Here is a 26,610-nt window from a genome sequence, read left to right as displayed (position 1 = left end):
ATGTATATTTTACGTAAAATAAATGGGAACTCAGTTTTATAATTCATTGTTACATCAAAATATATACTAAAATATACATTTATTTGTTTTGTAAGAAAGTTTTATAAGAAAGTATTTTTTCAGAATAAGGAACTGAGATTTTACTTGTATTTTTTGTTTAGCACTAGTAAAAGCTGGACTGTTTCTTGCAGAGTGCACAGTTGACTGAAATCATCAACAGCTTGATCGCCCCTCTCAACTTGTCCCCCACTTCATCACCCCTCTCAAAATCCTGCAGCCATAAATGTCTGGCCAATGGCATTTCCAAAAGGTATGTGTTAATGGGAAATTTTTCTATTAATTTTTTCACACTTTTGTTTTGTTTTAATCTTTGAAGAGTAATACTTGCTTTCTTCTTAATTACTCTGCTAGAAAGAATCAATAAACCATAGATATTATTATATTCATTAAACTTTTATAATTAAGGTAACTATGAATTTGAGAATGAACTAGGAAAGTTTCCAGTAAGTTTTATGTTTCTTGGGGGAAAAAACAGCACAATGCATTTGCTAAAGAAATATGGCCTTTCATGCTTGCTATCCAGCCACATTGCCATTTATATTTTTAATGTACATATTGCCAGTACATTTTTTTTTTGCCAGTACATTTTTATAAAAAAAGACCCTAGACAGAGTTTGGCTATAAAAGATTGGTATATGTCATTCATAATATTTAGCTTAGCTTTTATTTGTTTTATATCTTAAAATTTGTAAGTTTTTTAATACAAAATTTCTATAGTCATTAGCAATTTTTGTATTAGAAAAATTAAAAATTAACATAATTTTTCCTAACATCATTTGGGAACAATATATAGTATTAATCATACTTTTTTTTTTTCGCTTTTTTGGGTCACACCTGGTGATGCTCAGGGGTTATTCCTGGCTCTGCACTCAGGAATTACTCTGGGCAGTGCTCAGAGGACCATATGGGATGCTTGAAATCGAATCTGGGTTGGCCACATGCAAGGCAAATGCCCTACCCCTAATGTATTTCTCTAGCCCCAAATCATATTCTTTATGTTATTAATATGATTATCATATTAATTAACTAATATAAAAGATAAAATGCATTTATCTTTTATTTTGCATGCTTTTCTTCTTGAACTTTTCCATTTAAGCATGCATTTAGAATTAAAGATTCTAATAAGATATCATGTTTTGTGTACTTCACCTAGTTTGTTTCCAAATAAAATTGTAATGTGAATATCTTCACTATAAAGAATTGTGTAGCTGGGGCTGGAGCAATAGCACAGCGGGTAGGGCGTTTGCCTTGCACGTGGCCAACCCGGGTTCGATTCCCAGCATCCCATATGGTCCCCTGAGCACTGCATATGGTCCCAGAGCACAGAGCCAGAAATAAGCTGTGAGCACAGCTAGGTCTGAGACAAAGACTTAAAATTTATTTTGATATTGTTGTCAAAATAAATTTTTCTTTAAAAGTAATAGTGTATTTCTTTTATAACATTTGTTCTAAAATGTAATATAGCAGTTTTTTTGAAGAGAGACTTTCTCAGCAGTGCTTGACTCTCTAGGGGCTGATCCCAGCAATACTCAGTAATGCTCAGCCCAGTCGGACTTAACAAGTATCTGGGCCACGCGATGCAGAGTTGCTTCTTGTAGACTGTGCTAAAGGCCACAAGGGCCACTCTGGTAGTGCTTAGGGCCACCACCCCTATGTCCAGTGGTGTTTTAGGGGTCCATACTGTACCAGGGATTGAACTCAGTGCCTTCAGGGGTGGGTTACAACACTTGGGCTATTGTTCTGCTCTTGAAATATAACTACTTTTTTTTAATCAAAGAGAAGGTAAGCAAACTTAGACTATTAGACGTTCTGCCTAAATGTCAATTTTTATTTTTGAGAATGTTTTGCAGTGCCAGAGATCAAACCCAAGTGCCCTTTGCCTGACCCCTTAATAACTCTTACAGATGCTTTCTTACCAAATAACCAGAAAACTGCTGTGAAACAAAAGATTTAGGGGATATTCCTGATCTTAATTTTTGTAATACTTTTCTATATACTTCCATACTACATAAATCTATTTAACTGCAAATATAAGGTGAAATATATTGCAGATAAGGTAGTGATAAATATAATAAATCTAAAACTAGAAAATTTTCAAACTGTATTCTGTGCCAAATGCCATAGAGAGAGCCTAAAAAAGTATCTTCTGGTATTGTTAGTGGTATGATAAGAGCAAGATAAGAATGGGTTAGTAAAGGAATTGGAGCAGGAGAGAGGGACCAGGATTGCCCTTTCAAGGCTGCTCACTGCCAAGCCTATATATAGTAAAATGGATGTACAAGGTCAAAGGAACTATTTTTACTTTTAAGATGAAAGAATTGTAAGCATTTTTATTAAAATAAAGGAAATTGGTAGCTAAACATTGTTATAAATGGACCTTAAAACAAAAGAAAATATAATGTTCTTTGATAATTTCATAAAAGAGATTAATATGGGTGTAGATTCAGTTGTTTATAAAGTGATTCTAGCCAACTGAAAGTATGGGAAAAGCATGGAAAATCGTAAAGGTTTGAGGAGACATCTATAAGTAAACTTTGTGTTCCCAGCTTCCTTTTTACTCACAATATAGTAAGTCTATGCAGAGAGAAAGATATTATGTTTCTAAGTTTCAAAAATATCATTAAATATTTTATAAAATGTTCCTAATTAATAAATATAAAAATACCTAAAGAGTTTTTTGGCTTTGCTTTCTGTGCCACATTTGCTAATCCACAGTACTCAAGTACTGATACTGACATAGTACTTGGGAATTGCTACTAGTAACGCTGGGGAACTATTTGCAAAGTACATGCTCCAGTCCTTTGAGCTCTCTCCCTGGTTGCAAAATATTTTGAAGTATTCTTTAATTTAAATCTCTAAATGAATGTTAATTCTATAGATTTAGCATTATGTATAACATTTGAGAACATTATCATAGATTATAACATTCTTTGTAGTATGCGATTGCTATAAAACATAACCTTACAGTAATATATTAAATAATTTTGGTTTAAAGATACAGGTTGTAACACAATATAAAATTTATGTATTTATGATAATTTTATCCTTGGAGTATAATGGTAATATTTTCTAGTTTTGCTTCTTATATATTGCTATTTTTCAGTAGTCAATATGTTCTACTGGTCTGTAGGACTCTCTTTATTCCTGTACCAGGCAATTTTGATGATTTTACCGTTGTGTAGTTCAGAGTTGGGAAATGCAATGTCTCCCATATACTTTTGCCCCCTCTTTAGGATTGTTTTGGCTATTTGGGAAGCATTATGATTCTATTCCAATATTTTAATTTTTTTTATTTTATAAGGTGGCTCACAATATTTGATTATAGTTAATATTCAAACACAAATCCCACCATCATTACACCTTCCCACCACAAATTTGGGATGTTTCCATCCCCACCCTCAATCGCTGTCCCAAAGCACAACCAAACTTACATATTTTGTATAGTCTATTGTGGAAAATTGCTGAAAATGCTACAAAAAAGTATCCATAAAGGAGACAGTGTGAAGATTGTTCTATTTTGGCAGCGGCCATTAAGACATTCTTTAGAATATCACTAACATGTTGCTAAAGGTTGAGTGATGTGAGCTTTTGTATATGTATCTGAAATTATGTATATGTTGAGCTGGAGCAATAGCACAGTGGGTAGGGCATTTGCCTTGCACACAGCCGACCCTGGTTCGATTCCTCCTTCCCTCTCCGAGAGCTGGTCAAGCTACCAAGAGTATTTCGCCCGAAGGACAGAGCCTGACAAGCTACCCGTGGTGTATTGGATATGCCAAAAACAGTAACAAGTTTCACAATGGAGATGTTACTGGTACCCGCTCGAGCAAATCAATGAGCAATGGGATGACAATGACAGTGATACAGTGATGTATATATGTATATATATGTATATTTATTTCTCTCTATGATTTGTTGCCTACTGTTTGAGCCCCATAAAATGTGCTGTGGTGCTTGGGTGACATTCCAATTTTATTAGAGTTTGTTCGATGTCTTTGAAAATGTCATAGGAATTTTAATGGGTATTGCATTGAATCTGAAATACTTTGGGTCAGAAGGTCATTTTGTTAATTTTTATTCTTCCAGTCCTTGAACAGGAAATGTCTTTCCATTCCCTGGTGTCTTTTATTTCTCTTAACAGTGCTTTATTGTATTCACTGTATAAGTCTTTCACCTTGGGAAGAATTGTTTAAAATTGATCATAAATTACCCTCCTTGGTTAATAGTAAACTTACCAATTCATATTTTCTCTGGTAGTTCAAACATAATTATGACCACATCTTTGTGGACTTGATATTAGTAGCTGCATACTGTAAAATAATTTACTTAGTAACCAACAAATATTTGATGTAGAATTCCATTGTGCCAAACTTTAGAATGGACACTGTATACACAGTTTTAGATATGAACAGATACTGTCTCTGTCCTTGTTTCTTGTTGGGGAAAATTGGCATCAACCAAAGAATCACATGAGAAAATGTATAATTTTAAACTCTGATCAAGTATTTTCGTAGCCTTGCGATAATAGCCAACCTAATGTTGGAATCCAGCAACAAAATGTTAATGGATTCTTATATACTAGTCACCACAGTAACTAAGAATGGTTTACTTCCTGGGCTGTTGTGATAATCAAATGATTATAATTTTATATTAACTTGTTTTTATAATTTTATTTTAACTTGTTTATTATCTGTCTTCATGGATGAAGATCTATGTTCCATAAAGGAAAAATTGGGGGTTTGTTTACTAACTACTCTTTTCTTAGCATCTAGATCAGTAAGAATAATATTATGGGCAAAATAAGTATTTATTTAATGAATTATGTGCCTTTTAGAGTTCCTTGATCATAGTCAGCATACTGTAGAAACACATTATTTATATTTTTTCTCCAGAACTATGCCATAGCATAGTTATGCTATGCCCTGCAGTTCTACTTCTTGTTACTTAATTTTATTCTAGGCTAGAAAGTCAGATAACCAAAATATTATCTGTACCATTATCAATGAAACCTAGAAATAGAGAAGATCTCTCTGAACTGTTATAGGTGTGAGAGTTTTCATATATCAACTATCTGAGAGCTTTTTTGTTGTGTTATTTTAGAAAATTGGTAATTCTGGCTGCATTCTGGGTAATTGAGTTTACAGATAAGTAATCTCGTAAGTGAAGTGTTGAAATACTCTGATAAAGTAGTTTTCTAGTAAGGCATATATAGTCTAGTTTTATATCCATATCATCACTGTCATTGTGTCACTGTCATCCCATTGCTCATCGATTTGCTCGATCAGGCACTAGTAACATCTCCATTGTGAGACTTGTTACTGTTTCTGACATAATGAATATGCCAGGGGTAGCTTGACAGGCTCTGTCCTGCAGGCGAGATACTCTCAGTAGCTTGCTGGGCTCTCCAAAAGGGGCAGAGGAATTGAACCCGGGTCGGCCACATGCAAGGCAAATGCCCTACCCTCTGTGCTATCACTCCAGACCCATTTCCAGAAAGATTAATTACCAAGATTATCAGCAAACAACAAACCATAAAGAGAAACAAAAAAAAAAAACTGCAGTAGAGCTAGAAAAGCACTAATGGAAGAGACAGAAATAGCACTGGGAAGCACTACTAGGAGACCAAGTAAAAGGGAGAGAAATGGAAGAAAAAACTGTTAACCCATACAAAACTGTAAGTAGCAGATTTTGTGGTCATTATACAATGGGGATAAGCAATAATACTTCAAATTTATCTTTGAAAAGCCATTTTCCAAAATGTAATAAAAATAGAAAAAATCTTTTGGACAAAAATGCAGTAAACATTTGAAAAAATAGGAAATAAAGTTTTAAGAGTTTCAGTAGCCACATGAAAGTATAACTTCTAAACTTACTAAATTTTCTATATAGGAGAAATCCAGAAAGTAAGGCACTGTTAGTTTAAAACAGCAAAAGCAACAACCTGTGGTTTAACTCTAGAATCTAACTATCAGATTAGGGTGTGATCTCAAAATCTTAACGCATATTACTACATCATTGAATGTCAAAAGTCCAATTTGCATGAAATAACTGGCTTTGCTTCTAGCTGGTAATCAATTTAAAAATTCATGTAATTAGACTAAGATCCAATCCTGTGCCTAAATTTAGCTCTAAGAAAACTGAGGCAAATAAATGGAAGCAAGCCCTGCCTTCAGACTGAAGGAAAGACTAAGGAGAAAATCAAAAGGGAATATGATAGCAAGTTAAGGGTTAATATATAGTAGAAATCTCTAAGAGGCTCCCTGAGGAATTGACAAATAACCCCAAAGCTGAGGCCAAGCTCAGAGGAATGAAGGGCTTTTCAGGCAGAGATAAGCACAAGTGCCAAGGCCCTGAGGCAGCATGAGGTTTGGCTCCTTAAAGGAAACCAAGGAAGCCTCAACCAAGGGAGAGGGAAAGGGTTGAAGAGGAAGTGAAGAAATCAACTATCAGTTTTTTTCTTTATGTAGGCAACACACCCAACATCACAAGGCACAGTACCCACTTACACCCATACCATATTTTTTGCATATGTTTTTTATTTGATGCAACATTTTAAAAAGTATAGGACTTGGGATGTGGCTGAAATGGTAGGACACATGCCTTGGACCTGTGAAGCTCTAGGTTGATCACCTTTGGTTCCATGTAGTGCTCTAGTACCAACAGGTTATAGACCTTGAACCCCATGCTCCTCTACCACTATAGCAATAGAACATTTGGGATCATTTTTATAGCATCCAAATGATCTGCTTTCAAAATGCCTTTAAAGTAAATTCACTTGGTTATTTCTTAGAATTATCCTTTGTCCACTTGTTTATTCATTGATACCCAGCCACTATCTATTATTTAATAGCAGTTCCTCTTAGAAGTGACACAATCGGTTTTTGGCTTTTATTTTTCGGATTTATTAATTTTGTTACCAGGCTCTAATATATGTCACTAGGAACTGAATGAGACAATTGAATTTTCAAACAAATGGAGCATTTTATTTTATCGTTGTATAGATAGGTTTTAGCTTTTATGATCAACAAAATGTTAATGGATTCTTATATACCTCATGGGGTTTATCACCAAGAAATTGAATTTCTAATTGAAATAATGTCAGCTTTTGTTATTGCTTGGGTTTGTTTTAATGAGTCACAATATCATATAATATTAAATTCTAATTAATCATTGCCATGCTGTTTATATCTAGTAATAGTAATTATCTCATGAAAATGCAGCCATTATTTCTTATTGAACATATTAATTGAAAAACTGCAGTTAAATCGGCAAGCTAATAACACATAAATAATCCTCTAAACTTAGAATATTTTTAATAGTTACTCCTCAATTATGGCAAAATAGTGTTAGCATACCCTATACTCTATTGATATACTTTTGGATTCCTATAGATGACATTGTTAGTATACGATTATATTAACTAGATTTGTGACATCAGTAAGAAAATAAAGACTTTCCTTGTTGTGTTTTCAAAAATACTGAAAGCTGGAATTTTTTTGGTAAGAATCTTACTCTTCATGGACTATTGAGATTAATTGCTCTGTATTTGTAAAAGTACTTATTTAGTAATAAACAAATGTTTCCAAATGCATATCTTCTGTAAGAAAAACAGTTTAGAGATTATCTTGATGAATCTGAACCATATATCCCATATTCTAGACTTGGTAGAAACATTTGACAACTTTTGCATCTCAATTCTCAGAAAGATATTTTTTGCATACATCATTCCAATACCACATTCATCACTGAAAAGTCCGTTTTTCTTCAGCAGTGTCCCCAGAGCCCCTTTAAAACACCACCTTATCCCACGTAAGCTCAGTTCTATAGACGAAATCTCCAGTTCCAATACTTTGACCATATGTTGTTCCCTTACTATATGTTTCTTTATGTCCTCCATATGAGAGAGATCTAAATCACAAAAAGTTGATAAATGTTTTTCAAAAACTTTTTATGAGTATATAAGTTTTTTAAATGAATAGAATGAATAATTATATGTGAATGTATTTTTTATTTTATTTTTTATTGAAACGCCGTATTTATTTTTTCAGTTTGTATCGGTTATACAATGATGAAACACCCAACCCTTCACCAGTGTACATTTTTCACCACCCAAAACTCCAGTATCCCCCCTATCCCACACCCTCTCCCTGCCTGTGTGGCAGATGACTTCCACGTTACTCACTCTCTACTTTGATTACATTCAATATTTTGACACCAAACCCACCATTATTGTTTGGGATTTTACCCTAACATTCAGATCTGATGAAATGTCATCATTATAAAATTTGTTTTCTATTGCTAATTATTAATTGCATATGTTGATGCACAGTTGCTACTGCAGCCATGCAATTTTGGAATTCTGAAGTTTTAATAATTAAATCTGGAGGAATTTCTCCCAAAAGTGCAGTATTACAAGCTTTGTTTCTGAGACTTTGGGATCATGGCAAATAAGCAGCTCAATCAGCAGCCAGGGGGCTCAACTTCATGGGCGGCAACTCTGGGTCTCGTGGTGAGGTGAAGGGCTGGCTCCGCCCCTATCCCATGAAGCCCCAAATTCCTCATCACTTTGGGCCCCTTCCCTGGCTGTCCATAGGCCTCTAGAAGACAGTGGCAGCGATGAAGCAGCCAGGGGAAACAGACCAAGGCACGAAACCCATTTCCACTTAGGGTGGTCCAGCGCCTGAAACCTAATGCATAGTTTGGACGCATTTCTGCCAAAAGCCGCTGAGTTGCAAGCTTTGTTTCTGAGTCTCTTGGATCATGGCTGATAAGCAGCTCAATCAGCAGCCAGAGGGCTCATTCGTGGACAGCCACAGTTCTGTGAATGTATTTTAAAACATGAAATATATAAATCTTACAAATTTACAATCTAAGGGGGCTGGAGCGATAGCACAGCGGGCAGGGCATTTGCCTTACACGCGGCCAACCTGGGTTCGATTCCCAGCATCCCATATGGTCCCCTGAGCACCACCAGGGGTGACCCCTGTGCAACGCTGGGTGTGACGCCAAAAAAAAAAAATTACAATCTAGTAAGAGTAAGAAGAGGAGAACTTTTAAAAAATTTTAAGAGAGGGACTGGAGTAATAGCACAGTGGGTAGGGCGTTTGCCTTGCACGCGGCCTACCCGGGTTCGAATCCCAGCATCCCATATGGTCCCCTGAGCACCGCCAGGAGTAATTCCTGAGTGTAGAACCAGGAGTAACAACTGTGCATTGCCGGTTGTGACCCAAAAGAAAAAAAATTTAAGAGAAAATGTAATTAGGTCTATAATGGTATAAAAGTGTGTTTTATCTTCCAAAAGGAATATTGGCAATTTACAAAAGCATATATTGACTTTGTGTATGGAAAATGTTATAAATAATCCTTAAGTATCTCATTAATAAACAAAATATTGTAATGCAAATCTCTAGGGATTTAAGTCTCCTGAGTAGAAAACATAACATTAGTATTAATGAAACATCAATTATTGAAGGAGTATGAAATCTCTTAGTTAATTAAGAGTAAACAGATCTTTCTTAATCTAGTAAATGGAAACCATAAATACCATGAGTGAATGCCATACTAAATCTCAAAGTGTTGTAGTTTTCTTGTCCTTTAACTCCTGCAAAACTGGTTTCATTGCAGTGAATTCCCTCAGCTGTTGTCTGTCCATTAAGCTAATGTATCATTTCTTTAAATCTGAATGATAAATGAATAATCAATCTTATAGGTTGATTATTTTGAATGTATCTTTTTGGACCTTTCTGCTTTCAATATTGTGTCTGGCTTTTGTCATTCTGACTATAATGTGTCTTGGGATATTCTATTTGGGTCTTTCCATTAGCACTATTTGGGCCTCTTGGATTCAGTGGCTAGACTTCTCAACTCTGGGAAATTCTTGTCTATGATTTCTTTAACCAATGGTCCTTCATTGAATTTGCCTTCTTGTTCTTCAAAGACTCTTATGATTCTCTTATTCCCTCCCCACCCCAAGTTTTATTTTATTAAAGTACCATTGACACATTTCTAGGTATCACTGGTTCACCTGTGGTGACTCAAGGGTCCCCTTGGTGCGTTTGGGGCCAATCACTGTGCACCCCACCTCTGGCCCCTGGCTGGCCAACAGCAACGGGCAAATGAAGGAATAAGGGCCACAGGCTGGTTGGTAATCATGGCCATTTATTCCAGTCTCACAGCTTTAGTTATATATAAATCATGAAGGGTTGTGGGTAGCAGTTACATATAGGTGTGGTTGGACATTATCATAACAAAAAACAGATGTAAAGCCCTCAAGGGAGGTTCTTCTAGAGGATTTACTTAAGGACAGATCTTATGTAAGGGCCCTGCACTTCAGATTACTAGATCTGTCCAAGGGTAGGATTCAATCTAAGAGCATACTGCTTTCTCCTTTCCTTAGCTAATAATACTTCTTACTAATATTTCTAGTCATTTTGTATGAACACAGTGAGAAATATAGTAAGCTTAAATGGTGGCTCTTCCTGGGGACATCTCTCTATATATCCCAGAGTATAGTTCTCAGGCCAGTCTAGTCTTTACTAACTCCATCAGGATCCTCATTCAGTTGCTTCTTTTTGACTCATGACAGAGTTTATTCCCAGACTATGCTCTTAAATTATTATGCTTCTGATTGGCGCTTAACCTGTCCCTTTTCAATGTCAAGATAGCTTATAGCTTGCCCTGGGTCCATCAAAGTTCTTCACTCGGACCCCCTCCACACACACACCCACTTTGGGTTGTTAGGATGTAAGGGCAATTGAGGCTTGTTAAGTAAATATGATGGATATCCAGGAACATATATTATTTGGAGTCAGTTAACTATTATTAAAAGCACAGCATTAACAAAAGCATAGCCTTACTATGTTTACACAAAAAGGATAGCTCTAAAGTAAACTCTGCAAGGAACATAAAGGGAAAAGAAAAGCAATATTTCATTTATATATACAAGATCCAGATTCCTCAGAAGATTTGACCTATAGGTTACAGGGTCTGATTTGGGGGTATTTATGATTAACAGATAGGGGATGAAGAGCACAAAGGATAGGTTATAGATAAGCACAGAAGATTAGGAGTGCCTGATGGAATTGGGTGTGCCTGTTGGAATTGGGAGCACTGTGATGGGTGTAACTCAATAAACCAAAGCTCTCGTGGAATGAGCAAGGACAAACCAGTGTTACTTCTTAAAATGCTCAGAACTGTAATCCAAGACATCATGATTTACAAAGTTAATCATAGTTGGGTTTTTTACATACTAAGTTCCATCAGTGATCCCACCATCAGTGTTAACTTCCTTCTACCAGTGTTCCCAGTTTCCCTTTCCTACCCCTCCCACCCCTAGCTCCAGCCTGCCATCTTAAGGCACCTTTTAAGTTTGGTTATTAAAGTTTGGGTCTCTGTTTTTGACTCTGTGTTTTGGATATTTAGCCCCATGACTCCTTAATACCACTGATGTACCTGAATCCCCTTGATCCCTGCCCCTCTTGCTTCTCATCTATGTGTTCTCCCCTTCCTCTTAATTCTATTTCTTGTATTCTTCTTCTTGACCTCATGTCATAGTTCTCTAATGTGCTGCTTTTGCCTAAAGGTGTTTCTAACTTGCTGAACAATGGACCTCTTTTATGTTCAGAATCTATCGCTACTTTTCTGTTATCCAGGCTCTCCTGACATTATCAAATGTAATACCTGCTTCATTTCTGATCTTGATAGTTTTATGCTGGCTACCTGTCCTACCCAGTGCCTAATTCAATACTGGTTATTACCCGTACCTTCCACTTACCCTTGGCATGATAGCCAGACTTTTTAGCTTTTCATTTCAGGTTATTGCTTGTACTAATACACTTTTTACAAATACTACTGTCACATAAACAACATTGAGTTATTATAAAAAATTTGAGTATTCTTGGGGCTGGAGTAATAGCACAGCAGGTAGGACATTTGCCTTGCATGTGGCCGACCCGGGTTCGATTCCCAGCATCCCCTATGGTCCCCTGAGTACCGCCAGGAGTAATTTCTGAGCACAGAGCCAGGAGTAACCCCTGTGCATCGCCGGGTGTGACCCAAAAAGAAAAAAAAATTGAGTATTCTCCTCTAGCTATTTGTTTATACTCAGTTATGTATTTGTTGTATATATGATAGTCACCAAATGACATTGAATTATTCTTCTATTTGGTTTCAACTACAGATGCCATCTGTTTCTTAATATGTATAGCATTCTTGAATTACTTTGTATACAAGCTAACAGAATATATTGTAGCAGCCATAAATATGAATTACTTCCAGTAATGCTAATTAAAAAATAATTATAGTTATTCTTTATTTTACTTGAGCCATATAACACATTTAGAGCATGTATGTTGATAATCAGCATCACTTATAGAAGATTCACTTATTAGTATCAGAATACTAAACTAATTAGTTTTTCTATATGTAAATGATTGAAATTAGTATCTATAATACCTGAAAAGCATAATTATTTATGTATTAGTGGACTTTTATTAAAGTAGCAATTGGAATTATCTTTCTCCTCACTCCAACTTTTAAGATTACTGTAGATTAAAAATTAATATAGAGTAATTAAATATTATACTTATTTTCATATATTGTTTGTGTAATCTTTTTATTATGCTATGATTGTGACTTTTTTTTTTTCTTTTTGGGTCACACCCAGGGGACCATATGGGATGCTGGGAATCGAACCCGGGTCGGGCGCGTGCAAGGCAAACGCCCTACCCGCTGTGCTATCGCTCCAGCCCCAGACTTTTTTTTTTTTGGTTTTTGGTTCACACCCAGCAATGCACAGGGGTTACTCCTGGCTCTGCACTCAGGAGTTACCCCTGGCAGTGCTCAGGGGACCATATGGGATGCTGGGAATCGAACCCGGGTCAGCCACGTGCAAGGCAAAAGCCCTACCCACTGTGCTATTGCTCCAGCCCTGATTGTGACTTTTCTGTCATCAAAGTTTAAGCATCTAAAATCTACTAGGACTTCATCTTTGTTTCAAAATTTGCTGAAATGGTTTGTAGAACTTATTTAAGAGCAATAAATAATATAGTAGTAAAACTTCAGGCCTTTCAAAACCTGCATCTTGTGTTATTCAACCCATATATAAAAATAATTTGGTAAAGTTACAACACTGTAATATATGCAATTATTGCTTTCCAATAAACAGTTACATTGCACTAGTGAACTTGAACATTTTCTAGTTTATAGGGTATCTGTTTCCAGGAGTAAAGAAAAGTAGAAATAATTTTACGACTGGAATTTATAATGCCCAATTAATATAGTTATTTTCTGTCAATTGTTACCACAGAGTTAGCTAAAATTAATATTACTGTATCATAGTAGATCAAAGCATTTACATTTAGTCTTTTTTGTCTTTGTTTTCTTTTATTTCTCCCACTCCACAATCACTTCATGGTATTTCAGTACTTCAGAGAATATAGATGAGCTCTCTTCCTCCAGTAGCTGGTTACTTAACCAGAAGCACAGTAAGAAAAGGAGAAAAGACAGAACAAGATTGAAATCTCCATCCTTCACTGTTATGAGTACAGCAGCTCGAACAAGGCCACTTCAGAGTTTCCACAAACGAAAGCTCTACAGGCTGAGCCCTACTTTTTATTGGACTTCACAGGTAAGGTGTCACCTTCAAGAAAACATGAAGAACGTTTTTACAATTAATGTATTTCATCAATAGGTGGATATGCATTGTGTTATGAGAATAATCACATATAGAAAGCCTAAAAATATTTTTATAAATGACATTAATAGACATTGACAATTTATAAAATGGCATTAAATATGTTTTATAAACAGAGCAGAGCTGTCTGAAATATTTCACTCTCCATTTTTTTTAAAGTCCACTATTATACTTAAGTAGTTAATTTTACTGATTTGAGTAATCAGAATAAATAGTACTGTATTTTTCTTTTGCTTATAACATTAAATCTGCATAGAAATGTTATTTTGAAGAAAATAAGAATATTCTTTTTTAGGTTTGAGATTTATTAATACTGATATTTTCTTCTTTTTCTTTCCCTTTTTTTAAAGTTTTAGTAATGAAATTTTAGATAACCGTACTTAACACTGTATGGAAATAAAATATATGCCAGTTTTTGAAAAGTTCACTTTTCATCTTTTAGCAAAATGTTAGATATACTTTCTCTATTGCACAATCCAAAACTACAATCTGCTAAATACATTAGTTATTTTTTGGTTTTGGGACTACACATGCCTAGAGCTTATACTTGGCTCTGTGCTCAGGGATCATTCCTGGTGGGGTTTAGGGGACAGTAAAGAGTGCTGGGTGTCTATCCTGGGTTAGCTGCACACGGTAAGCAGCCTACCCCACTATACTCTGACCGTAACTGTGTTTTCTGTAGTTTTGTATATGACATGCTTCTCCCCACCCTTGTATAAATATATATGGGGAGAGTGTGGAGCTACACATGGTGGAACTCAAGGCTTATCCTTGCTCTGTGCTCAGGGATCACTCCTGGAGATGCACAGGGGACCAAATGTGGTACCAGGAATTGAAACTTGTTGGCCATATGCAAGGCAAGCACTTTATCCTCGATATTATATCTCTGATTCTTTGTCTATTATGTTTTTAAATAACGTTTCAGAGAAAGAAATTCTATTTGATACTATCATTTAATGCTCTTTGATTATTACTGTGCTATGTTAAGTATATTAGCATATATAGAGAAATAAGGATACATTATTTTATTTTGAAACAATTTTTTTTTGGTTTGTAGAATCCAATTAAATAGGAATGAAACTTCTGACAAGATAATTTTATGAATGCATTTGTTTTTATCATTCAGTGTTTAGATATAACTAGCATGATATCTCAACTTAAAAATATTTTTGTAAAACTTACTTTGTTTAGATTTGAAGGAAATCTTTAAAACCCATTAATAAACTCTTTTAAAAATTATTTTTTTTCCTCTCTCCCACCTCCGTTCCTTCAATGCTTCTGTAGTTGAAGGACTAAGATTACACTGGTGCCTGGTGTGATTTCATATAAGAAAATATTTTTATTAAAAACATATATAAAATTTATTTTATGCATAGTTATTTTAAGCAATATATTTTTAAAATTTTACTAATTTCAATGTTATACATAGTATTATCTAAGTTATTTTTTATTAATATGCCATAATATTGTGGAAGAAGTCTGCTGTAATAATTTGGGTGATTTACCTGATGCTATTAAAATGCTGCACATAATTTGATACTGTAAAGTTTGGTTTGTAAAGGTATGAACAATTTTAAGACTTTCAGCAAAATAAGATATAGGTTTGCCAGTAGACTAAAATAATACCACGTTTTGTTAGAGTGTCAAGTACTTACATTATTTTATTAAATCCTTGAGCATATAAATATCATGTTTTATTCCACCTTTAGGTGCTTAAATTGAGGTTTAGGGAGATTAAGTAACTTTTTCAAGGTCACACAGATCTTAAGCAATAAGTCTATTACAAATCCATGTTCTTACTTTTACATTTGTAATAATAAAAATTAATCCCATCTTGTTTGTGCTTGAAATAGTGAAGCTAGTAAACCTGGAGATTGGAGAACTTTGGTTAGATATACTAAGAAAGATAAACAATTTGAAAGGATATAAGATTGATAAGGAAGACAGTTCAAATATTAATACAGTTAAAAATTGAGCCAATGCCTCAATCCCAACTTTTCCCCCAAATTGTGAGGATAATAGTTATTTACCTGCCTGAACTTAATGTTTTTTCACTTTGGAAGCATTTCTTTCTTTCCTTTTTATTGAATAACTGTGAGGTACAGTTACAGAGCTTTTAGGATTGAGTTTCATATAATGATCAAATACCCATTCCTCCACCAGTGTACATTTTCCACCACCAATGTCTCCAGCATCCCTCCCGCCACCCCCACTCCACCCCAATCCCTGCCTCTATGGCAGACAATTTTCTTCTTACTCTTTCTCTACTTTGGGAATTATTGTTTGCAGTACAGATACTGAGAGGCCATCATGTTTGGCCCTTTGTCTACTTTTAGCACATATCTCCTATCCTGAGCAATTCCTCCAACAATCATGGACTTAGTGATCCCTTCTCTATCCCAGCTGCCTAGAAGTATTTATTGATATCCTAAATATGGGAAATTTATTGACATAATATCCAATTGGCATTATAATAACCATTGCAATATAAGTTTTTAGTGAACAAGGACTTTATATTTCTAAATCTACTGGTTGTGACAGTTAACTGTCCAGTAGTATGTGCTTAGTAAATAATTGTTCAGTACATAAAGAATTTAATATAATATAGAAAGATCAACATAAAACAATTGGTTCTAAGGACTTAAGAAAAAAGATGTGTGTAATTGTCATATGTGTGTTTCCTCAGTTTGCATTGTTCAAGTGTCTAAATGGTACTGTCCAACAGAATTTTTGATAATGATATAACTTTGGTAAATATCTTTGCTGGTGATTATGGTACTTATTTCATACATGTAGCATTCTACATATATAGTGTGTACAACCAAGGGACTGAATTTTTCTTTCATCATCATTATCATCATCATCATCCCATTGATCGTCGAATTTCTCGAGCAATCTCAGTAACATCTCCATTCGTCCTAGCCCTGAGATTTTAGAAGCCTCTCTTTACTCATCCTTTCCAATGGTGCTGCATTGGAGCTCTTTCAGGATCAGGGGAATGAGACCCATCATTGTTACTGGTTTTGGCATAAGAATACACCACACGGGGAGCTTGCGAGACTCTCCCATGTAGGCAGGAAACTCGGTAGCTTGCCAAGTTCTCTCAGAGGGAGAACTAGGCTAAAAGATATTGAGAGCTTGGTTTTATAGTCTCTGGATGTTGGCCGTTGGTTGGGATTACACCCTGTGTTTGACTGCCTAGCTACTAAAAAATGGGGAATCTGGGTGGAAGAGGCCCAGTCCTGATCCGAGCAGTCTTGGAGGTCTCAGCCCTGGGTCCCACACATCTGAGTTCCTCTGCTAGTTCCTTCATGCATGAGGTTTGTTCGAATGTGTGAAGAGGGGCTTGGCTGTGGCTAGGCTCTGGAGGTGTTTGGCCGTGGGAGCTCTGCTAGGGGTGGGGAGGGAAATTGAAGCCCACCCCCTCCCAAGGGCTCCAGGGAAGACAGCCAGTCGTGGGGGCAAGAGACTCTCTGTGGAATTTTTCTTTACTAATTATAACTTGCTGTATATTTATGATAGCTTCCAGAGTAGCTATAGCAAGTCTAGACTTAAACTTACATGCTGACAGTAAATAAAGGAGGCACTCATTCTTATTTTCTAATACTGTTTCCCACTAGTTAGGGTAGAGAACACTAGGACAATTTTGGAGGAGAAAAGTGGGGTGGGAAAGAAACTGGTGACATTGGGGGAAAGAAGTGGATACTAGTGAAGGGACTGGTTTTGGAACACAGTGTGCCTGAAACTTAGTCATGAATATCTGTAACTTTTTAACTCATAGTGATTCAATAATAATTATAACAAAAAGAACCAGAGAGGTAATACAGCAGGTAAGGTGCATACCTTGAATGCAGCTGACCTAGGTTTGATCCCCAGCAACCCATACCATCCCCTGTTCCCCAACAGGAATAATCCCTTAGTTCAGAGTCAGAAGTAAGCCCTGAGCACCACTGAGTGTGCCCCTTGCCCCAAATCTGACCACTCTATTTTCTAATAAATTCAAAACTTTCTCTGCATATACAACTTATTGAATTGAGGTGACTCACAGAGGGTATGTTTAGTAAATCCAGAAATCAATCCATCACTGGTGACTTTGTGTTTATACTGACTGATTTTATGATTGATGCAACCATTTGTGCCTGTCCTTTCTTATGGCAGTTTCACTGAGTGGAAATGGATCTGATTTGGATCTAACGGAGCTGAAATGTGTCTAATTTGACGGGTTGGAGGAACATGAGTTCCTCACAGCCTTCACAAGATTAGAGAGGATTCTTCTGAGATGCTCCTTCCCTCTACTCAGTTACATGGATTTTTCAAAACACTACTGATAAAACAGAAAAATTGGAACTAGAGCCATTGAACAGATGATAGAGAAATAAAGTCAAAGTTATAGGATGTCAAACTGATTCCCTAGCTATCTTCTTTTGTTTATTTAAAACATTTTGGTTTTCCAGAGGAGGTCAGGAGGCCCTTTCTGATGATATTTGGTCAACCAGGTGATCATCCAATGCAAGGGCCCCAGGATGCGCTGCTGTTCAAGTCTTGCAGTGCCAGAGGTGACTTGGGCCACCCAGATGGTCCTGGGGTGCTGGTGCATACCCCACGGTGCTCAGGGGCCTTGCGGTACACCTGGTTATACTCAGGGGATCCTGAAGTCCTGGGGTTTAAACAAGATTGCCTGCATTCAAAGAGTATGCCTTCACTCCTGTACTGTTTCTCTGGCCCCTTCTCTGGGTATTTTATGATACATCATTTTAAACCTATGTTTTTCAGCCACACCCAGCTGGGTTCAGAGGATACTCCCTCTTTGGTAGCTCAGAGGATACTGCCTCTTTAGTGCTTGACGGTCACTCCAAGAAGTGGTCAGGAGAAGAGGAAGTGTTGGAAATTGAACCAAGGCCTCAACGTGCAGTTTAACCCTTAACTTAACCCTTCCACCCACACCCCAGTGGCAAGCTTCCTACTAAAGACCAGGTCTCCTGCTCTTCATTTTTATTGCCTTTGGGCATTTGATGTTCTCCTATAGTTTCTTTATATCCCACATCTGATAGAGATCATTCAATATCTGTCCTTCTCCCTCTGACTAAATCCTCTTGGCATAATACTGTCTAGGTCCTTTCATGTAGCAGCAAATTACATGCCTTCATCTTTTCTTATGGCTGAGTAGTATTTCATTGTATGTATATGTATATACGTACAATGAAATATATATACACATGTATATATTTGTGTATATATATATCATAGTTTCATTATACAGTCACCTGTTCTTAGATATTTGGGTTGTTTCCAGATTTTAGCTATTGCTGATAGTACTGCAATTAACATAAGTGCAGATGTCTCTTCTGCATTGTGCTTTTAGGCCCTTGGGGTTTGTTCCAGGGAGTGGAATTGCTGGATCATATGAAAGTTCAGTTCCTAGTTTTTTGAGGAATGTCCATATCGTCCAATATATCCATGTTGGGTTGGAGCGATAGCACAGTGGGTAGGGCATTTGCCTTGCACATGGCCGACCCGGTTTTGATTACTCTGTCCCTCTCAGAGAGCCCAGCAAGCTACTGAGAGTATACTACACGCACAGCAGTGCCTGGCAAGCTACCTATGGCATATTTGATATGCCAAAAACAGTAACAACAAGTCTCACAATAGATACATTACTGGTGCCTGCTTGAGCAAATCAATGAACAACAGGAAGAGTGCTACAGTGCATTTCCCACTAGATAGAAACAGGAATCTTTGGAGAATATTTTGACTTCAAGGCTTGGGAAGGATTGGTATAAGATGAGACTGGAACATCTTAAATGTGACTAAGAAGAAGAAAGAAAAATATTATGGGTCTTTTTTTTCCCCAAACCATTTTTATTGAGATGTTAACATTTATAGTACTGTTTATCATACTTTTTACGCATACATCATCCTAATACCAGAACTATGCAGTCTTATAAAAATAAAATAAGCCAGCTTGATGAGACTTCTACTATTTAAATATTGGGTTATTTGTGTATCAAACTAACTAAGAATAGTAACAAGACATTGGAAAAACAGGACACTTCGAGTCCATATTGGTGTGTATGTGTGAGACAGAGCAAAGGAGAGATAATGAGAACAATAGGAATAAAGAGAAAGGAAGACCTAGAAGCAGAGAGATGGAAAAGAGAAAGGATTTTGTAGTCACTGTCATCCTGTTGCTCATCGATTTGTTTGAGCGAGCACCAGTAACATCTCTCATTGAGAAACTTATTGTTACTGTTTTGGGCATATTCAATACGCACAGGTAGCTTTGCCAGGCTCTGCCGAACGGGCTCGATACTCTCAGTAGCTTGCCGGGCTCTCTGAGAGGGGCGGAGGAATCGAACACTGGTCGGCCTCTTGAAAGGCGAATGCCCAACCTCTGTGCTATCGCTCCAGCTCGGATTTTCTAGATAACAGAAATAATAGGAATTTGCTGATTAGCAAATAAATTAATGTAGGCTGAGCAATGAAATCAGAGAATCCTTGTAATAATAAAAGATCTGACAAGAATCATCAATTGAGTTAAATATCTGGGGTAAGGTTGAGAAGGTTTGACTAGTAAAGTAATTATATGATCTTTATCATGATTTTTAAGATGCCTCACATCAGTTCCTAGGGGATCATAATATCTATATGGTAGAAAACCTGTTTATAGGAATAACTTTGAGTGATCAAAATTTACTGTGAGAAGAAGACAATATCAGTATATGGTATGAGAAGAAGACAATATCAGTATATGGTATTCTATTCAGTGAGAATTTATGTATAAGGAATTGTAAAACAAAGCCAAAGTCAAAAACATGAAAGTAAACAATAATCGCTTGCCCATATTGTAAAAGAAATGATACCACAATTATGAAAGCCGAAAAAGGCTGAGGACCCATTTTATAATAAAAAGGATATGTAGAGATAATATAAATTAATACAGATTCAGATTCCTTTAGAGGGAATAATTATTATGATAATTGGGAAACTGAACTATCTATGGTAGAGTCTGCAAAATATTTTATCATTATAATATATTCTAAAATGTTTTGCAATTATGCAAGAAAATATCCTTATTCAGGACATTGGTGTAAGATATTGGTGGTGAAGGTAAAGTAAATGTACATCAAAAACACTTGTTCTATTGTTAACATGTTAAAGGACAAATTAAAAACAACATTCAAAAGATGAGCCAGAGAAATATTACAGCAAGTAAGGTAGTTTGCCTTGTACATTGCCAAACTGGATTTGACTCTGCTCCTGCCCAAGTCCACAAGGAGTAAGAGCACAAGGACAGAAGTAAGCCCTGAGTACTGTCAGGTGTGGCACAAATTTAAAACAAAACATTTAGTGAAAATATCTTTATGCTAGGAAATATACTTTGAAATAATGAATCGAGGATTGACACATTTATACTATATTATATATCCACTTCTCTTTAATGCCTTTAGGCTGATATTTACTCTGTAGTATTTTTGAGAGATTATCTCAAAATGGGAGATACTTTAATAAGCTTAATTATTATTTTTTGAAAAGTATCTATATTGATTTTCACAGAGGTTAAAACTTGACATTCCCACCAACAATGGATAAAGGTTCCTTTTTCCCCAACTCACACAAGCACTCATGTTTTTATTCTTTTTGAAATGCGCCATTCTCACTGGTGTGAGACAAACATCTTATTGTTGTTTTGATTACAGTTCCCTGAAAAGAGTGATGAAGAGAATTTTTTAAATACACTGATTGGACATCTGTTTGTCTTCTTTAGGGAAGTGTCTATTCATCTCATGTGCCCATTTTTTGATGTTTTTTGCTGTTGTTAATTTTCACAATATTTTATATATCTTGGCTATTAACATTTTGTCAATTCAGTACTGGAAAAATATTTTCTCCCAGTCTTTGTGATCTCTTTATTCTAATTATTTATTTTGCAATACAGAAATGTATTAATTTGATGTAATACCATTACTAGTTCATCATCACTTTCCTTTGCTTGACTAATGACATAGTCATTGAAGACACCTCTAGGTTCTATGTCATGAGGGTTCTGCTTATGTTTTCCTAAAAACAATGTATGGATTTATGTATGTTATCAGTGTTTTTAATCCTTTTTGAATTAATTTTATATAGTATGAGATAGGGTTTTGAGTTCATTTTTCTCCCCACATGACTAACCTGTTTTCCCAGTACCATTTCTTTTTATTTCTTTTCAAATTTATTCTTTGAATTCTCCTTCTGAAAAATCATATTTCTCTTTTTTGGGGTTTTTTTTTTGGTTTTTTAATTTATTCTTTTATTGAATCACCATGTGGAAAGTTACAAAGCTTTCAGATGTAAGTCTCAGTTATACAATGCTCGAACACCCATACCTTCACCAGTGCACATATTCCACCACCAAGAATCACAGTATACCTACCCCACCCCCACCTCCTCAGTCCCCCACCCTGCCTGTATAACTGATAAAGTTCATTTTACTTCCACTTTACTTTGATTACATTCAATATTTCAACAAAAAACTCACTATTATTGTTTGGAGTTTTTCCCACCAAAGTCGGACCTGCTGAAAAGGAAGCATTTGATAATTTGTTTTCCATCCAGCACCATTTCTTAAAGCTTCCCTTGCTCCACTTCATATTCACAGACCCTTGCTGAAGATTGACTGATAATATATACTTGAGGTTCTGTCTCTGAACTCTCAGTTCTACTCCATTGGCCTTAGAGTATGTCTGTATTCCACTGTCACACTGTCTTGATTACTGTAGTTTTGTAGTATAATTTTTAAGTTGAGGAAAGAAAAGCTTTCCATCTTCATTTTACCTAAAATTGCTTTGGCTATTTGAGGAGGGTTAACAAATTCCACTATTTGGTCAGTGTTTCTAAAATATTCATGGGGTATTTTTTTCCTGTTTTATGGGTTCAGAGATTTTTTTTTAATTTATTTTATTGAATGACCATGTGGAAAGTTACAAAGTTCTTAGGCTTATGTCTCAGTTATACAATGCTCAAACACCCATCCTTTCACCAGTGCCCATATTCCACCACCAAAAAACAAAACAAAACCCAGTATACCTCCCACCCCCAATTCCCCAACCCCCAGGCCCCCCTGCATAACTGATAAATTTCACTTCCTTTTCTCTTTACCTTGATTACATTCCATATTTCAACACAAAACTCACTATTGTTGTTGGAGTTTCAACACAGAACTCATTATTCTTGTTGGAGTTTATCCCTTCATGGGTATTTTTAAAGAAATTGTGATGAATCTGTATAGTGTTTTGGATAGAATTGTCATTTTGGTAATATTAATCTTTCCAGTCCATGAACAGGGATGTGTTTGCATTTCCTTCTGTATTCTTTTATTTCTTTTAGTAGTGGTTTATAGTTTTTCTTGTTTACATCTTTTACCTCTTTTTATAAGCTGATTTCTATTTCTTGATTATTTTTTGAGGTGCAATTGTAAATGGGATGTTTTGTCTCATTTCACTATTTACTCTTTTATTTAACTATTGGTATTTAGAAATCAATTCAATTGATTTCTGCGTGTTGATTTAGTAGCCTTACATGTTACTGCTTAAGTTTATTGTTTTCAGGAGATATTTTGTTGCTGTTTTGTCTTTAGGGTTTGCTAACAGTATCATGTCATATGTAAATAGTAATAGTTTGACATTTTTTTCAAATCTGGTTCCCTTTATATCTCTTTCTTGTCTAATAGTTTTGGTCATTCAGTATGATATTATATAGAGTTTTGATCATGAATTGGTGTTGATCTTGTAAAATACTTTCCCTGTATCTTTTGAGAAGATATAGATCCTTGTTTTGATATGCTGTATTATGTTGATTGGCTTCATGTATTAAACCATCCTTGCATTCCTAGAATAAATTCTACTTGTTTATGTTGTGTGATCTTTTTTCAAATGTATTTTGGGATTCTGTTTGTTAAATTTTGTTGAGGATTTGTGTGTGTATGCACATCAGGGATGTGAATATGTAGTTTAATTTTTTTAGTGATGTGTGTACTTTTCATATTGGGTAATCTTTGCCTTTATAGAAAATGTTCAAAAGAATTCCTGTTTTTCTGGGTTTTGTTGTTGTTGTTGTTGTTTTGTATTCTGTACATGCCTGAGACAGGTTTGAAGTAGGTCTTCTTTAAAGATTTGAAAGCACACACTAGAAAACCCATCTTTTCCTGGGTTTGGGGGAAACTTTTGATTACCATTTTAATTTTCTTGCCAGTAATTGGTCTTTTCTTATGCTCCATTTCCTGTGATTCAGTCTTAGAATGTTATAGTTATCAATGAATTTATTTTTTCTAGGTTCTACAATGTTTTGACATACAGATTTTGATAGTAATTGTTGATGATTCTTTGAATTTTTGTGGCGTTCTAACTCCACTCTTTTTCCGACTCTGTTTATTAGAATTTGATTTTGCTTTTGTTTTTTGAAGTAATGGTTTGTTAATCTTGTTTAATCTTTTGAAAAATTAGCTCTTAGTGTTATTGATCTTTTGAGTTGTATTCTTAATTTTTATTTTGTTAACTCTCCTCTAAGTTGTATTTTTTCATTTTTCTGTTGACTTTGGATTGTCTTTGTTGGTTATTTCTAGTACCTTAATCTGTGCAGTGAGATTCCTTATTTGGGCCCTTGTTTCCTGTTGAATGCTTGCATTGCTATTAACTTTCCTCTTAACATCACTTTTCTGTGTCCCATATGTTCTGCTAACTCATGTTTTTATTCTCGCTTGTTTCCAGGAATATTTTGATTTCTTCTTTGATTTCCTCTCTGACCCACTGGTTGTTCAGAAGTAAGTTGTTTAATTTGCAAGTGTTTGCATTTCTTCCTATTTCTCTCTGATTAATTTTAAATTTAAAAGCATCATGGTCTGAGAGAACAATTTATATGATTTCTGTCTTCTTGAGTTTTTGGAGGTTTTTTTTTTTTGACCCATCATGTACTCTCTTGAATTTTGTTCTGAGAGCCATGGGGAATAATGTAGTACTTGAGTTTTGGGAGAAAAGGAGCCCTACCTGTTTCTGTTAGACACATCTCTTCCATTTCTTTCGTTGATGTCAGTATTTCCTTGTTGAGTTTTTGTCTAGTTGATCTGTGCAGCTGTGATATCAGTTGTTGTCAGGTATCTTTAGCTCTATTAGTATTGTTTTAAACATTTAGATGGTCAATCACTAGGTGCATATATGTTTAGGAGTGTAACATATTTATAAGATTTAATGACTAAGGTATATATATTCATACTATATATGAATTCATATATTCTTTTAAAATTTAAGTCCAGATTTTAAAATTTTTATTTGATGAGTCTTACCACCCCAGCATTTTTATGGAATTTTTTGCCTGTAAGTTTGTTCTCCAGGCTTCAATTACATATTTATAATAACTGTTTGGTTGTATCTTGATTGGTAAATTCAGACCATTGATTTTGAGTGAGCTAATTATTGAGATGACAATTTATTGCCATCATTTTGTAGAAATTATTGTGTAATTTGTTTTTAAAGAAGACTGCTGATGCTTCTTGCAAAGCTGTTTTCAACACTATGAACTTCTCAAGCTGATCAAGCTGTTTCTTGATCTTTGTATCCTTTTTTAAAATGGGTGATAACTAGCCCATATGCTGCGAAGCGCATGTGGCCCCCAAACACATGTGTTGTCTGCATCTCCCCTCTTGAGATGTGTACTTTCATGTTTCCATATGTAGTGCTGGAATGTATATAGGGGCTCTCTCTGCCTTTGGAGAAGTCTGATTTTCTCTTAAGCATGTTACTCTCTTTCTCTCTCTCTGTGTGTCACTTTCCCTCCTTTCCCCTTTTTAAAAACCTCCAAATAAAATCTGTTTTTACTTCATACAAAAAATGGGTGATAATATAGCTACAGTATTTTTTCTTAGATGTTTGTCTCCTGGAATTTTTTTTTTTTGCATAACACCATTCTCTTCTATCCTGTATAGCTTCATTTTATTATTTTTTGATCTTATGATCATTCTTTTTAGGTCGTTCCTTCTTTGAGCTTGCTGTATTCAATATCTTGTTTCAGTCTGACTTTTGTTATATTGATTTTGATGTGGTTGGAGTTTTTCTGTTTATTTTGGCTGATATCCTTTGAGCCTTTGGAATCTTGGTGTGTATATTCTTCAATCTGGAAAATTCTTATTTATTATTTCTTTCACTAATAGTCCATCATTCTTGCTTCCAGCTCTTCAAGAACTCTTACAGTTCTTATATTGTTCCTCTTGAGCTCTGTTATTCCTATAGAATTTCTGTAGAATTCTTATATATTGCTATAGAGTTCCTATGTAGAATTCCTATATAGTTCCTATAGAATTCCTACAGTCCTCTAGTTCTAGGTGTGCTATTAATTTATTTTCAGACTTTTCCCATCTTCTGTTGTATTGTGAAGGTTTTCCGTATCTTGACTTTAAGCTCCCTGATTTGATTGTCCCTCAACTGCTTTCACTCTGCTGCTGACTCCTCCCATTGAATTTTTTATTTTGCATACCAGACTCTTCCATTCTGTTACTGCTGAGTGCAGCATCATGTTTTCCACTCATATATTTTCTATTCCTTTATGACTACATGTACCATCTTTTCTCTGATCTCACGAAACTTTAACATCATAGTGTATCTAAGTCATTATCTGAAAGCTTATAGAGCTTTACTGGTAAGGGATTCTGGGCTATTAGCATCACTTGTTAAGCTTGTTAAGCTTAACAACGCTTGTTAAGCTTATTCATTGTTTCAGCTATACTCTGAAGGTGAATTTTTATAGTTTTCCCCCAGAGCTTCTCAGATTGTTTATTCCTTCACTTCAGCTACTTCTTTTTTCACCTGGTTTACATAGAACTACTCCTA

General features: G+C 35.4%; 1 protein-coding gene across 4 annotated transcripts in view; it reads left to right on the top strand.

Moving 5' to 3' along the window:
- KANSL1L (KAT8 regulatory NSL complex subunit 1 like) overlaps positions 1 to 26,610 on the top strand; it is a 131,794-nt gene that overhangs the window by 69,570 nt on the left and 35,614 nt on the right. For all 4 annotated transcript variants that reach the window (XM_055120484.1, XM_055120485.1, XM_004601324.2 and 1 more), the window contains 2 exons: positions 192 to 310; positions 13,483 to 13,687. In XM_055120484.1, coding sequence (XP_054976459.1) covers positions 192 to 310; positions 13,483 to 13,687 — 324 coding nt within the window. The remainder of the gene's footprint in view (positions 1 to 191; positions 311 to 13,482; positions 13,688 to 26,610) is intronic.

Source organism: Sorex araneus, chromosome X (assembly GCF_027595985.1).
Source record: "Sorex araneus isolate mSorAra2 chromosome X, mSorAra2.pri, whole genome shotgun sequence".
Classification (NCBI taxonomy): Eukaryota; Metazoa; Chordata; class Mammalia; order Eulipotyphla; family Soricidae; genus Sorex; species Sorex araneus.
This window is presented reverse-complemented; position numbering and strand designations above follow the sequence as displayed.